The 12,362-nt window shown below is 36.9% G+C and overlaps 1 protein-coding gene across 1 annotated transcript in view; it reads left to right on the top strand.

Moving 5' to 3' along the window:
- The first annotated feature begins 808 nt into the window (after nucleotides 1-808).
- The window catches only part of ADGRG7 (adhesion G protein-coupled receptor G7), a 71,710-nt gene continuing 60,156 nt past the window's right edge, over nucleotides 809-12,362 (top strand). The window contains exon 1 of the mRNA XM_025914027.2: nucleotides 809-1,365. Coding sequence (XP_025769812.1) covers nucleotides 1,251-1,365 — 115 coding nt within the window. The 5' untranslated portion in view covers nucleotides 809-1,250. The remainder of the gene's footprint in view (nucleotides 1,366-12,362) is intronic.

Below are 12,362 nucleotides of genomic sequence, written 5' to 3'. Positions count from 1 at the left end.
TTCATTCATTCAGTTAATGATGGAGAAGGGATAGGGAAAAGAACATGGGCATGAGATGGTCAGAGTTGCTGCAGCAAAGATAGCTGCTAACATTGACCCAGATGGTGAATTAGTTTGCTTAGGGCTGCTGGAAGCCAGAAGTCCAAAATCAAGGTGTCAGCAGTGTTGGGTCTTTCTGAAGGCTGGGAGGGAAGGATGTGTCCCAGGCCTCTTTCCTTGGCTTATGGACAGCCATCTTCTCCTAAACTCTTGCCTTTATGCATATCTCTGTGCAAATTTCCTCTTCTTATAAGGACACCAGTTATGTTGAATTAGAGCCTGCTTTAATGACCTCATTTTAACTTGCTTACCTCTGTAATGACTGTCTCCAAATAAGGTCACATTCTGAGGTACTAGGGGTTAGGACTTCCACATATGACTTTGTTTAAGTTTATTTATTTATTTTGAGAGAGAGGCAGAGTGAGCAAGGGAGAGAGAGAACCCAAATAGGCTCCATGCTCAGAGCCCAACGTGGGGTTTGAACTCACGAACTGTGAGATCATGACCTGAGCCAAAATCAAGAGTCACATGCTTAACCGACTGAGCCACCGAGGTGCTCCAACACGTGAATTTTTAGGGCAACATAATTCGGCTGATAACAAGTAGGTTGTAATACCAGAATTTAGTGCTCTTCGAAATTCATCCTGTGCTAGTAAAGCCCACTGACCAACTGCAGCTATCAAAATGTGGGCTCCTTTAAAAAATGCAAATATTGGAATCATGTGTGTGTCATTGCTTAAACCACTTGTTGACAAGAGAATCTGTGTGGCCTGAAGCTCCTGTTGGTCTTCCTTTGCTAGATCCTTCTAAAATGAAAGTGCAGGAAGATGACTTGGTTTTCTTTTTTCTGGCTCCCTTCCCCACCTTCTTGCTTGTATGGACATTTACACTTTGACCCTGTTAACTATTCCCTCCCTTTCTTCTTTATTATCCTGAGTTATCTTCTGTTCCCATAATTCCAATCACTTTTTTCTTGTTCTCATTCAGTGAAGGATGAGGAAGTTGCAATCAGAGCATGTACCTTTTATTAGGTGATTCAAACTGCCTCCCGCCTGATTAACCTCAAGAGTCCCAAAACATGAGGACTTCTGTCTGATAGATCACATAAAGGAGGAATTAAAAAAATTTTTTAGAATAGTTTCTGATTCAGCTTCTTGGCTCAGGAAAAAAGAAGCTAGCTGTTTTTCACCTAGGAGTGGTCTGACTTCTCCATGGCTTCCTGTCATGTTTGTGACCTCAGGGTGCTGGTGGCCACTGTGTGTGGACTGCTGACGGCCATCGTTTTGGGACTGGGCATCTGGAGGATTGTGATTAGCGTTGAGACAGGTAATATCGTTTATGTTTAACTATGTTATGTTTATCTTTAACTGCTATGTTGAACTCAAATCAAGAGAAGTTGTTGAGCCTCTGTCTCTGCTACCTGACACACCAGTACTGTGAATAGCCATGTCTGGGCTAGGGTTGCCTGCCAAGGTGTCGTGTATGACATGCAATAGGCAAGGGTCAATTGATGGCTAGCATATGGTTGTACATGCATGAATATGAATATGTGTGTGTGGGCAGGGTGAGGAATTACGAAGTTGAATTACCCTCTTCTTGCTCTTTTAACACCTGACTGGAAAACAGAATAATCAGATCATTAATAACACATGTTTGGGTTTGTTTAGCTAAATTTGAGAAAGAGAAATAATTATGGACACACACACACACACACACACACACACACACACAGATATACAGACATACACACATAATCAAATATGCCCAGAATGGAATTTCATTTTCGGAATGTTCTCACTAGGATGGTAAATAAACTCTTAAGGTTTGTGCATAAAGTTCTCACTCTCTAAGTGTAAAAAACTACTTAAAAAATTAAGATTACTTAGAAAATGATTTTTTCAGGGGTGCCTAGGTGACTCAGCCAGTTAAGATTCTTGATTTTGGCTCAGGTCACGATCTCACACTATGGTCTGTGAGTTTGAGCCCCATGTAGAGCTCTGTGCTGACAATATGGAGCCTGCTTAGGATTCTCTCTCTCCCTTTCTCCCTGTCTCTTCCATGCTCATGTTCTCTCTCTCTCTCAAAAATAAGTGCATAAACATTAAAAAAAAAAAGAAAATGATTTTTCTGGTTACTCAACAAGTTGGTAACTTTCTGTGTGCTAGAAAAGACACTGGAAGGTGGGAGGGGGAGCCATGGGTGTAAAACAATGGTGTTAGAGGAAAACCCCCAGTAACTCACACTGAAGACTTTCTATAATCCCAGTGCCTGTTTGCTTGGGCTGCAGAGGTTCTCCATGAAGGGATTCAAAGCTGGATGTGCCAAACGCTCCTTTTGTAATAAACAGAGAAAGATTCTAATAAAAGTGAGTAAATAACGGTAAATAATACTAGTCTAGAGAGCAGAAGGAGGGGTGATCTGCCGTCTGAGAAGGTACCTGAGGAGGATGGAAGGTTGGGGGAGCCAGGAGAAGCACAATGCATGGCTGCAAAGATCCCATGCTGGAGAGAAAAGGAGTCAAATATATTCACTGTTGATGGAGTGACAGCTGAGATCTCATGGTCCTTCCTTCCCTGCCCCACAGAACATTATTTAGAAAATGTACTAACAGGATTTGTAGAATTAGCATGAGAAAATTTTCCAGAACAAAACCAATAACATTTAAACTTGAGAAAAATGTGTTTCCATTTGTTTTATTTATTTTTGTTTAAAGTTAAAAAATTATGAACTATAGATTTTTACCTCATTAAGGCTGCTAAATTTATAAGACCTTATTTAAAGAGTATACTTTTAAGAAATCTTTTTTCCTCCCTCCTTCCCTCCTTTCCTTCTTTCCTTTATAGGACATCTACTTTTAAAGGGAAATTTGTGGTGACTTATAATGGAGACGGGTATAATAGAACCATTAAAACAAGGACCAAAGTATTAAACACTATAAGGAAGAAAACAGCAGAAGTTGCTAAAAACAAATACAAAACATATCCCTGAGACATATCCCTGAACTTCCTGAGGGCCAAGACCCCAAACAAAGCATAATAAGCAACAAAAAAAACCTTGTTTAACAGTAAAAGCATACCAGCTCCTCAAAGAACACAAATGTGTCCTTGCTCTGAATTTTTCTTAAAAAATGTTTTATTTGATTGTAGTTGACACACAATATTACCTTAGTTTCAGGTGTACAATATACTTATCTCATTTAACCCTAACAGCTACCTTTGAAGCAGTTATTATTATATCCATATTACATATGGGGAAACCCAGGCTCCAAGAATCTCTTCAAACTTATGTAGCTAGAAAGTGTTGGGTCTGGATTTGAATCTAGATTATTTTGACTTTAGTATCGATGCTCTTCACTCCTGCACTATTCTGCCTTCCTAGAGGGAAGACAATGGTAACCCAATCAATTAATTCACCTTCAGGTTTAAAAAAAATTTTTTTAGGCACCTATGCCTAAAAACCCAATTTCACAAAAAATACGCAGTAACTAGTAGAATGTTTTCTAGGCAAAGTTACGCACTTTGGTAAGTATGCTGTTTGTCTTCAAGTCAATGAGGTCTCCATTATTAATGGTGCTTATAGAGCATAGATTAGTATGCTTCACCTTTAAGCTTTTCTGAGTCTTCAAATAGTGTTTATAGATTTTTGGCTGTGGAGTAACTGCCATAGCTTTGCCACATTCTTCCAGGTTTTGCCAAAGCACCTCCTTCAGCTTTGCAAAGTTCTAGGATTGTCTGCCGTTGATCTTCTAGTCTAGAACAGCAGAAGAAAGTACAGATTCAGACTGCATTGCCTGGAACATTGCCCATTTTCTAACAACATTCATCCTGGTGACTGCCTTTAATGTAAAGATTTCTCACATTCACATAAGCCCCAACATCTAATGGCCATCAAACAAGCTTATCTCTGTCTAATTGCTAAGTGTAATGAGTCATTAAAAAAACCCAAATTATTGGTTTAAATATCAAACAAATACCTCTAGAATGCCAATGGTCTGTGTAGTATAGGAAAACTGTTAATTCTGCTCCTATTACTTAATAAGTCCTCTTGTAAAAGGTCATGGTAAAGCTCCAGTCCAGATGAAGTTGACAGCATTTCATGGGAGTAGACAAGCATGGGAGTAGAAATTCTTTCAGAATTGCTAGAATAGTCTTTGGCATTTTTATGTGCTGCTGCTGAAAACATTAAATAATAATGACCTTTTTATTCATCAAAGCATCACAATAACATATATTGTCAAGTATAACACTTTTTCCATCTAGGCTTTCAGAAATAAGATATCCTAGGCTTTTGAAGTTCTGTTTGGTAAAGAAATTTTTCAAAACTTTTGATGACTCTTGGAGGAGCTCAAGACTTGAAGTTCTTCTATGATGATATCTGTTTGCTGGAACATGTCACCCAGAGTTTCACACAGCCACCTCCCTTATGATTTCGGTCTTAGTTTCAATGTCACCACTTCAAAGAGACCTTTTCTATCCACTCAGTCCAAGGTTATCATTCTATTTGCTCTCTTTCACATGTATTTTGTTCATGGCTTTTATCACCTGGTAATTTCTTATTTGTTTGCTGTCTGTCTCCCCATTCCTAGAATGAAAGCTCTAAGAAACCAGGGACCTGACTTATCAATCTACATTCTCTGCACCTATATGGGTACCTGGAATACAGTTGCTAGTGCATAGCTTATGAGTAAATGAAAGAATCATGTGAAAACCAGAAACTGGACTGAAAGTTGTCAAATAGCTGTATTCAAGAAGTAAATAAATAAATATTAAAATGAATGTTATTATGGTTTTGTTTACATCAGATAAGACAGACACCATTTTTGTTTTCTTCCTCTGCCCCAGGCCATGCAACACTGTGACCATTTCTAGAACTTCCGCTTCATTAGGATCTCTCCTGTTGTGTATGATCTCTTCTGTTTAGCTGTATGATCAACAAAAGGATGCTTTTATGTTGGAGCAAATTGAAGTTTTGCCTGACCTCTAGCCTTTTCACATTAGGCCTTCTTTGTAGAATATCAAGTAATATGTGCCTCATCTGATGTGTTTTCAGAATGGACAACGTAAGGCATTCTATCTCTTTTGGACTTTTGCTCCCAATAGCAAGAACCTTGTGATACAAGAAGCAGTGCAGCTTTTTGGTCCAATCACACTTGATGAAAGTAAAATGAAACATAATTGTCTTATTATACATCTTTCCCTTGACATTTTTCAACTTGAGCAAGGCCTGATGTAAACATAGACAGATGTCCATAATCATAATAGTAGGAGATTTTTTTCTTAACTCTTAGGGAGAATATCTTAACCTTATGACATATTACCATTGATGATTATGCCCTATTGAACCATATCCTATGTCTCTTCTAGATTATAAAACTTCCTCCTTTCTGCAAGCATGAGTGCCTTTCCCACTCTTTCCAGATACCCTGACCTTCATTTCCTATCATGGGCTCACTTAGGCCTCAGGCCAAGAAAAGACTTTAGTAGGTTGCAATATTTCCAAACCCCAAGGTCGAACTTCATAGCATTGAAATTCTTGCACAGTAGGAAATACGGGTTGTGGGGAAAGGTCAAGGAGAGTTTATTGATTCTCAGAAAATAATTTGTACACAGATGCTTGACTTTCATTTTACTCAATTACAGTACTTACTCAAGAGGCAAACTTGTTAATAAATCAAACTCATGGGACTGTTCCTGGAGGACAGATTGTATTTTGGGGTTCGACAAAAGGTCTAGTAAGTGGAGAGCTGTAGTGTTATTTAGTCTTAATCCTGCTGTTGTAAACCTCTCTTCTGCTGTTTTGCCAGTCTCCCTTCTTGCTTCCTCATATAACCATTCTCTAAATTAAGAAAATAATTGCTGTGAAAAGGAAGGGATTTTTTTTGGAGGAATAAATTTTGTTATGTAATTGGCTGAAGAGCATGAATTATTTTAACATCAGTATTAGTGATGTTTAAATTGCTGATCCCATTCTCAAAGTCACTTTCTCAAATTAAGAAATTTAACACAAGTGGGTTGACTTAGTAGATTTTTCCTTGATTTCCAAGTATTAGGTATTTTTACTTAAAATACTGAATACAACCACCATCCATAGATCTTTTGATAGCATATATTTTATTGAAGAACATCTAGTATAGAATGTGGTGATTAGGAGTGTGCACATGAGAGTCAGGGGGAAAAATGTACATAAACAGGGGCAAAAAAAAAAAAAAAAAAAAAACAACAAAACACCTCTGGAGCCAGACTGCCTTGTTGAAATGCCAATGCTACCACTCACTGAGTAAACTTGAGCAAATTACTCAACATTTCTGTGCTTCAGTTTTGCTATTTATGGGAATCATAATAAACCTATCTTTCAGGGCTGTCATTAAATGATTAAATGAGTTACTACATTTATGGGTTTAAGATGACATTTAGGACACTATAAGCACTCAATAAATATTAGCTGTTATTTTTAATTTATGAATTTTTAGATAATTTAGTGCATAGTTTTCTCTGCTCCTTGAATTATACCTTGAATGCATGCCATTGACTTTGATGGGACCTTTGGATTGAAACTCACCTTATCAAACTGAAGGTCTACTACAGGCTTAATCATTAAGTTCAACTGATTAAAACAGAAACAGAAACATTTCTAAGAATTGTTATATCTTCCTGCATTAAAAAAAAATTATATTATGCTACACCATCAGGGAAAATTTTATTAAAATATTTAATCAGTTTATTGAAATATGTAACCAGGTATTTCATACTGAACAACTTCTACCTTAGGTAAAAACTATGTATATTTTATTTGTTTACATTTTTTAGGTTTCTTTTCACAGTAGAATAAACTTTCCTAAATATTGTCCTCTCATTTAAGAGGAATCTTTATTCTCATCCAAATATTTCAAATTCCTGGTCTGAGACAAATGACAGATGCCAGGATTTTAAAACCCTAAAGAATTGGAGCCAGATACTAGAGTCTCCTGCTGGAATTTCTTTGACTAAGGAAGAGCATTTTTATTCCCACACTTAATTAAACTAGACTTTTCAGAACAGATTCCAATTTTGTTTAGTTTAGGAGAAGAAATGTAATTCATGTTTTCCATTTCGCATTTTTAATATTTTATGCTACTTTCTCAAGCAGCATGAAGTGTGTTACCTATGTTCTACATTTAATTTTCCATGATGTGTGGTAAAGATATTGAAAATAGGACTCATATTTCTGGAAATACTGCTTATTATAATGTAAGAAAATGTAGAAAATGTTAATATTATACTGGTGTTATAAAAGAAAAATAAATACTACTATTAAACACATGCCAGCGTATGAATCCTCAAGTTGAAGCTGATGCTCTCCATCCCTGTTTTCCCTGTGGTAAAGGCAGCACTTGTAGGGTGGAGCTGGAGCACTTGATTAGTAATCAAAAGATCTGAGTTAACTCCACTCAGTTGTCAACTAGTTATTGATCTGGAACAAGTTACCCTTTATGTAGAATATACTCTTTATGTAGAATGTACTCTTTATATAGAATGGGGATGTTGGGCTAATGAATAGCTAAGTGTCATTTTTATAAGTCCATAGGTTTAAAAACTAGTTAAATGAAACAAACAAAGCACTTAATCCTTCAGGGTCTGTCTTTCTTTACTTAAAATACAGAGGCTTAAAAATACCAATATTCCCTTTGCTTTATTTTGTGGGTAATTTAGGCATTTCAGGGGACAGGGTCTTGAACTGGGGGGGCAAAAGGTGTTAAAAATGGGATTGTAACAGAGGAGTGGTAGCTCAGCTTGGGCTCGATATCCTCAACCAAATTGCAAACGCCAAAGAAGCCAGTCAGCAAACATTTGTTGTACTGTCTATGCATCTGTCATTAAGCTGGGCCTGGAGACAAAACAAATAAAAATAAATAAATAGAAAAGAAAGTAAATTCTAAGGAAGGCTGTTTGGCAGTAATGAAAATAAGAACAAATTAATGGAATGGAAACAAAACAAGAATGGAGATCAACGAAACCAAAAGCTAGTTTTTTGAAAAGATGAATTTAAGACGATAAATATCCAGCGAGATTTGTCAAGACGAAAAGGTATATAAGCAACATGTGCAAAAGTAAAGCGGATCACAACACAGAGAAGCAGGATGATAGACAAGATTTAAGCAAAAGCCAAGACAGCACGCTGACCCAGAGCCCGCATCTCTCCTTCCGGGGTTTGCGTCTTGCATCCGGGTCCCCAGCTCCCCTGCTGGGCTTATAGGGAGATTTTGCTCACCTCACTTCCCCCCCCGTGGTGGCAGTGCTTACCTGGCCCTGAGGGGTGGCTGTTGGCTCGGGTGTCGGTAGGTGGCAGCACAAGGCCTCCTTGGGCCTGGGACCCTACCAGGCATGAGGACAGAGTGGGGCGGGTGCATGTCACAGTCTGAAGTAGAACTCCAAGGAATGCACAGTTCCTAAATTCAGACCTGGACTTCCAGGTCCTTAGGAAGGTATGATTATCCTGGCATTAGAATCAAGCACGTAGACTTTATTTAGCAGTTTGTGAGCTTAATTTACAAGTTTTACATCTACTTTTATATAAATGGTATAGGGTCTTCATTGTACTTTGTTCCAGGCCCTGCATAGAGTTGCATTGCTGGTGAAAATACAAGTCAATACAACCCCTATAAGGGCAAGCTGGAAATAAATGTCAAAATGACAAAGGTGCACTCTTTGGCTCAGAATTGCACTTCTGGAAATTCATTCTCCATAGGAATTTGTGCAATGTACAGTGCAATTTTGAGACAATTGAAAACAACATGTGTCCATCAATAAGGGGTCAGTTAGCTAAATCAGGGTTTATTATGATGGACTATAATGCAGTTGTAAAAGAAGAGGTGGAAGTTTTCTATGAACTGCTGTGGAAAGATTTTGGACATTCATTGTAAGGTGCAACAGCAAGCTACAGAAAAGAGGATGAAAATAAGTATAGATTCATATTTGCTTGTACTGAAAAAAGAAAGATTGGAAAAAATGAATAGAAATTATTACTTGTGTATATTTATGGATGGGAGAAAGGTTATGTACTTTGTATGTTATTTTTATTTTCCAACTCTGTGAATGTATTACCTATTAAAATATATAATAAAGAAGTGATTAAAAAATCAACAAAGTCATAAGCAAATACCATGCAAATATCCTAGCTAATATAAAAACTTTGCCCAAGTAGCAACTTTCTAAAAAAATATAAATGACCAAATTTACCCCCAAAGGAAGGAAAAAAAACCTAAATCGAACTGTAACCATTAAAATAGTCGAGTCAGGGAGCCTGGGTGGTTCAGGCATCTTGATTTTGGCTCAGGTCATGATTTCATGGTTCATGAGTTTGAGCCCTGTGTCAGGCTCTGAGCTGACAGTGCAGAGCCTGCTTGGGATTTTCTCTTTCCTTCTCTCTTTGTCCCTCCTCCCCCAAATAAAATAAATAAACTTAAAAAAAGTAGTTGAATCAATAGTAAAAACCAAAACAAAACAAAAACTGCAGCAAATGCTATGTATTGATTATCTTAGATATAATAATAGTATAAAACATGATGTAAAAGATAAACGACAATTTCAGTATAGTGTTAACCTCTGGGTATGGAGAGAAAGGAATGTTGATAGAAAGGAGTAGAAGGGGTTTCAACTCTTCCTGTAAAGTTTTATTACATATTTTTTAAAAAGTCTGAAGCAAATCTGAGAGAAAGTTCCTAGTTTTTAAAACTGGCTTTGGGGTAGTGGGGGATGTTTTATACTCTGTACTTTGTGTACTTGAAATATTCTACAATTTAAAAAGATTCACGTAAGGGCACCTGGGTGGCTCAGTCAGTTAAGCATTGGGCTCTTGATATTAGTTCAGGTCGTTATATCACAGTTCATGGGTTCAAGCCCTGCACTGGGTTCTGCGCTGATGGCTGGAGCCTGCTTGGGAATCTCTCTCTCCCTCTCTCTCTGCTCCTCCCCCACTCTCACGCATTCACCCTCTCTCAAAATAAATAAACAATAAATAAATATTCACACATTTCCTTGGTTACACGGAGAAGTTTGTCATATAACAATTACAATTAAATCTCTCTTGGTAGATCTTAAGCTCTTTGAGATCTGGATCCATATCTTATATTTTTATACCAATGACTTGATTTTTGGAGAAGTTTCAGGCTACAGTAAAATTAAGCAGAAAATATAGAGTTCCTATTTATTCCCTCTCGCATCACTGCTTCCCCTCCATATCTTCCTTTATTATTAATATCTTACCCTAGTGGGTTGCTTTTGTTATATAATGAATGAACCAATATTGATACATTATTAATTAAAATGCATCTTACATTAGGGTTCATTCTTTGCGTATACAAATTTGGTGGATTTTGACAAATATAATGACATGTATCCACTGTTACAGTATCATACAGAATAGTTCACTTGCCTAAAATTCCCCTTTGCTTCACCTATTCATCCTTCTCTCCCTCTCCCAACCTGCCAGTCATTTTACTGTTTCTATAGTTTTGCCTTTCTAGAATGTCATATTTAAATTTTTTTAACGTTTATTTATTTTTGAGAGTGAGAGAGACAGAGAGCCTGAGTGGGGGAGGGGCAGAGAGAGAGGGAGACACAGAATCCGAAGCTGGCTCCAGGCTCTGAGCTGTCAGCACAGAGTCCAATGAGGGACTTGAACTCATGAACTGTGAGATCATGACATGAGTTGAAGTTAGATGCTTAACTGATTGAGCCACCCAGGAGCCCCTCCAGAATATCATACTTAGAATCATATAGTGTGTAGCCCTTTCAGCCTGGCTTCTTTAACTTAGCTAAAAGTATTTAAGATTCCTCCATATCTTTTGGGGGCTTCATAGCTCATTTCTCTTTATGGCTGAATAATATTTCATTGTATGGATATACCACAGCTTTTTAAAAAAATCCATTTACTTGGTGATGAGTGACGAACATTTTTTCGTGTGTCTGTTAACCATCTAGATGTATTCTTTGGAAAAATGTCTGTTCATGTTTTTTGCCCATTTCTTCACTGGATTATTTGTGTTTTTTGGGGTGTTGAGTTTGGTAATTTCTTGATAGATTTTGGATACTAATCCTTTATCGAATATGTCATTTGCAAATATCATCTCCCATTCTGTCAGTTGCCTTTTAGTTTTGCTGATTGTTTCCTTTGCTGTGCAGAAGCTTTTTATCTTGATAAGGTCCCAATAGTTCATTTTTGCTTTACTTTCCCTTGCCTCTGGAAACATGTCAAGTAAGCAGTTGTTGTAGCTGAGGTCAAAGAGATTGTTGCCTGTATTCTCCTCTAGGATTTTGATGGCATCCTGTCTTATATTTAGGTCTTTCATCCATTTTGAGTTTATTTTTGTGTATGGTGTAAGAAAGTAGTCCAGGCTCATTCTTCTGCATCATTCATCATCAGGGAAATACAAATCATACATCGTAACAAATTGGGATTTATTCCAGATATGCAAGGCTAGCTCAACATTTGAAAATCAATTAATGTAATTCATATCAACAGGCTAAAAAAGAAAAATCACACGATCATATCAATAAATACAGAAAAAGCATTCAACAAAATCCAGCTACCATTCATGTTAAAAACTCTTAGCAAAGTGAAAATATAGAGGAACTGCATCAACTTGATACAGAACATCTACAAAAACCATAAACTCAATCTCATACTCAATGGTAAGAAATGAGATGCTTTCCCCTAAGATGAGAACATGTTATAAAGGAAGAGAAGGAGGATTGAGAATACTGTATTATGTTATAAATTTTTCTATACATTGTTGGGTTTCATTTGCTAATAATTTGTTGAGGAGTTTTGACTTTACATTCATGAGAGATATTGATATGTAATTTTCCTTTTTTGTAATGTCTTTATCTAATTTTGGTATTAGAATAATGTTGGCCTCATAGAATGAGTTAGGAAGTGTTCCTTTTGCTTCTGTTTTCTAGAAGAGAGTGTAAAACATTGATATCAGTTTTTCCTCAAGTGTTTGGTAGGATTCAGCAGTAAATCCATCTGGGGCCTGATGCCTATTGTTCTGGAAGGTTATTGATTATTGATTCAGTTTCTTTATCAATATAGGCCTATTCAGATGATCTATTTCTCCTTGTGTAAGTTCAGTAGATTGTGTCCTTCAAGAACTTGGTCCATTTCATCTAGCTAATCAAATTTGTGGGCATAGGCTATTCATAATATTTCTTTATTGTTCTTTTAATGTTCATGGGATCAGTAGTGATGACTCTTTTTCATGTCTGTTATTTGTGCCTTCTCTTTTTTTTATGGTTATACTGTCTACAGGTTTATCAATTTGAATGATCTTTACAAATAACGAG

This window comes from Puma concolor, chromosome C2 (genome assembly GCF_028749965.1).
Source record: "Puma concolor isolate L17-30 chromosome C2, mPumCon1.1.hap2, whole genome shotgun sequence".
Classification (NCBI taxonomy): Eukaryota; Metazoa; Chordata; class Mammalia; order Carnivora; family Felidae; genus Puma; species Puma concolor.
The sequence above is the reverse complement of the archived record's forward strand: the minus strand, read 5'-3'. Positions and strand labels throughout refer to the sequence as shown.